At 46.5% G+C, this 1,136-nt stretch overlaps 1 protein-coding gene across 1 annotated transcript; it reads right to left on the bottom strand.

The window, feature by feature from the left end:
- Nucleotides 1–7: 7 nt before the first annotated feature.
- On the bottom strand, nucleotides 8–978 carry LOC103523132 (TBC domain-containing protein kinase-like protein; the record flags this gene model as incomplete). Its single annotated transcript, XM_008488202.1, has 1 exon — nucleotides 8–978. A coding segment is annotated over exon 1 (971 nt), but the record flags the coding sequence as incomplete, so codon positions are not given.
- Nucleotides 979–1,136: the final 158 nt, after the last annotated feature.

Genomic DNA, 1,136 nt, shown 5'->3' with positions numbered 1-1,136 from the left:
TTCTTACCTTGGAATATCCACATCTATCTGGCGATCAGTTGGTGTCCACTTCTGTTTATCAATCCTGGCGTAGTTATCTTCAACATTCCCCTTCACGTTCAGTAGAATAGACCATACCTTGTGTCGGAGGAATGGCGGTATGTCTATCTTAGCCTCCTTGATGAGTTGACTCATCACTTTAGGGTAAGGGTAAGCCTCAATGAGTCGACTCAGTTGTACAATCCTATGGAACTGGTACTCAGTATCTCTCTCTCGTATGATGAGAGGGAGAGGGCTCGCGGTCTCTCTGTCTTTGTCTAGACATCTCTTCACAGGATATTCACTCTCGAACAATGGGAAGTAAGCAGAGGGTGGGATGTGGGCAAGACGCTCTATGAGAGAGTCCATAGGGAGACTGACCACCCTACAGTCATAACGCATGTTATCATCCTTCGTCTCTCCTATCCATTGTCCCTCCCTTGTTACTATCTTCAGTGTGGTTAGGAACGGCGGCTTGAACCTGTTCAATCCTTCCTTCTTCATTTCTTTCTGTACATCTCCCCCTGCGAGTTGCCACAGGTGATAGATCTCATCCAGAGGGCGTGAGTTGAGGAGAAGCTGGCGACCCTGTGGGAACTCGACAGGACACTGGTCCTCGTGTGTTCCTGAGAGGAACGGATGGTCAAGTAGAAGCTGAGGTGAAGGTCTTGTCTCCAGATCAATCCTTAGACATTGGTTGATAAAGTCTTTCAAATCCTCAGGGAGTGTCTTGTAGGTTTCCAGATGATCTTGTTCACGTGCTATGCGCTCCAATATATTCTCAGGATCTCCACGGATAAGGGACAAGATCTTACGGATAGACTGACTCAGGTTGAGCTCCTTCCATAATATTCTACCCAGAGCTAGTTCAGTGAGGATAATACCAACAGACCAGACATCTACCTTGGGTCCAGACACATAGTCCTTGTTAAGACCCTGCACCAGGACCTCTGGGGACATATACTTGGGTGTACCTATTGGAAAGGTAACATCCCGACCACAGTCAGTAATGTAATAGATGCCATAGTTGTATAACTTGATACGCTTCGTGTCTTTGTTGTAAAGAATATTCTCTGGTGAAACACAGCGGTGTACTATATCTCTCTTGTTCAGGTAGG

Source organism: Diaphorina citri, unplaced genomic scaffold (genome assembly GCF_000475195.1).
Source record: "Diaphorina citri unplaced genomic scaffold, Diaci psyllid genome assembly version 1.1 scaffold15838, whole genome shotgun sequence".
NCBI lineage: Eukaryota > Metazoa > Arthropoda > Insecta > Hemiptera > Psyllidae > Diaphorina > Diaphorina citri.
This window is presented reverse-complemented; position numbering and strand designations above follow the sequence as displayed.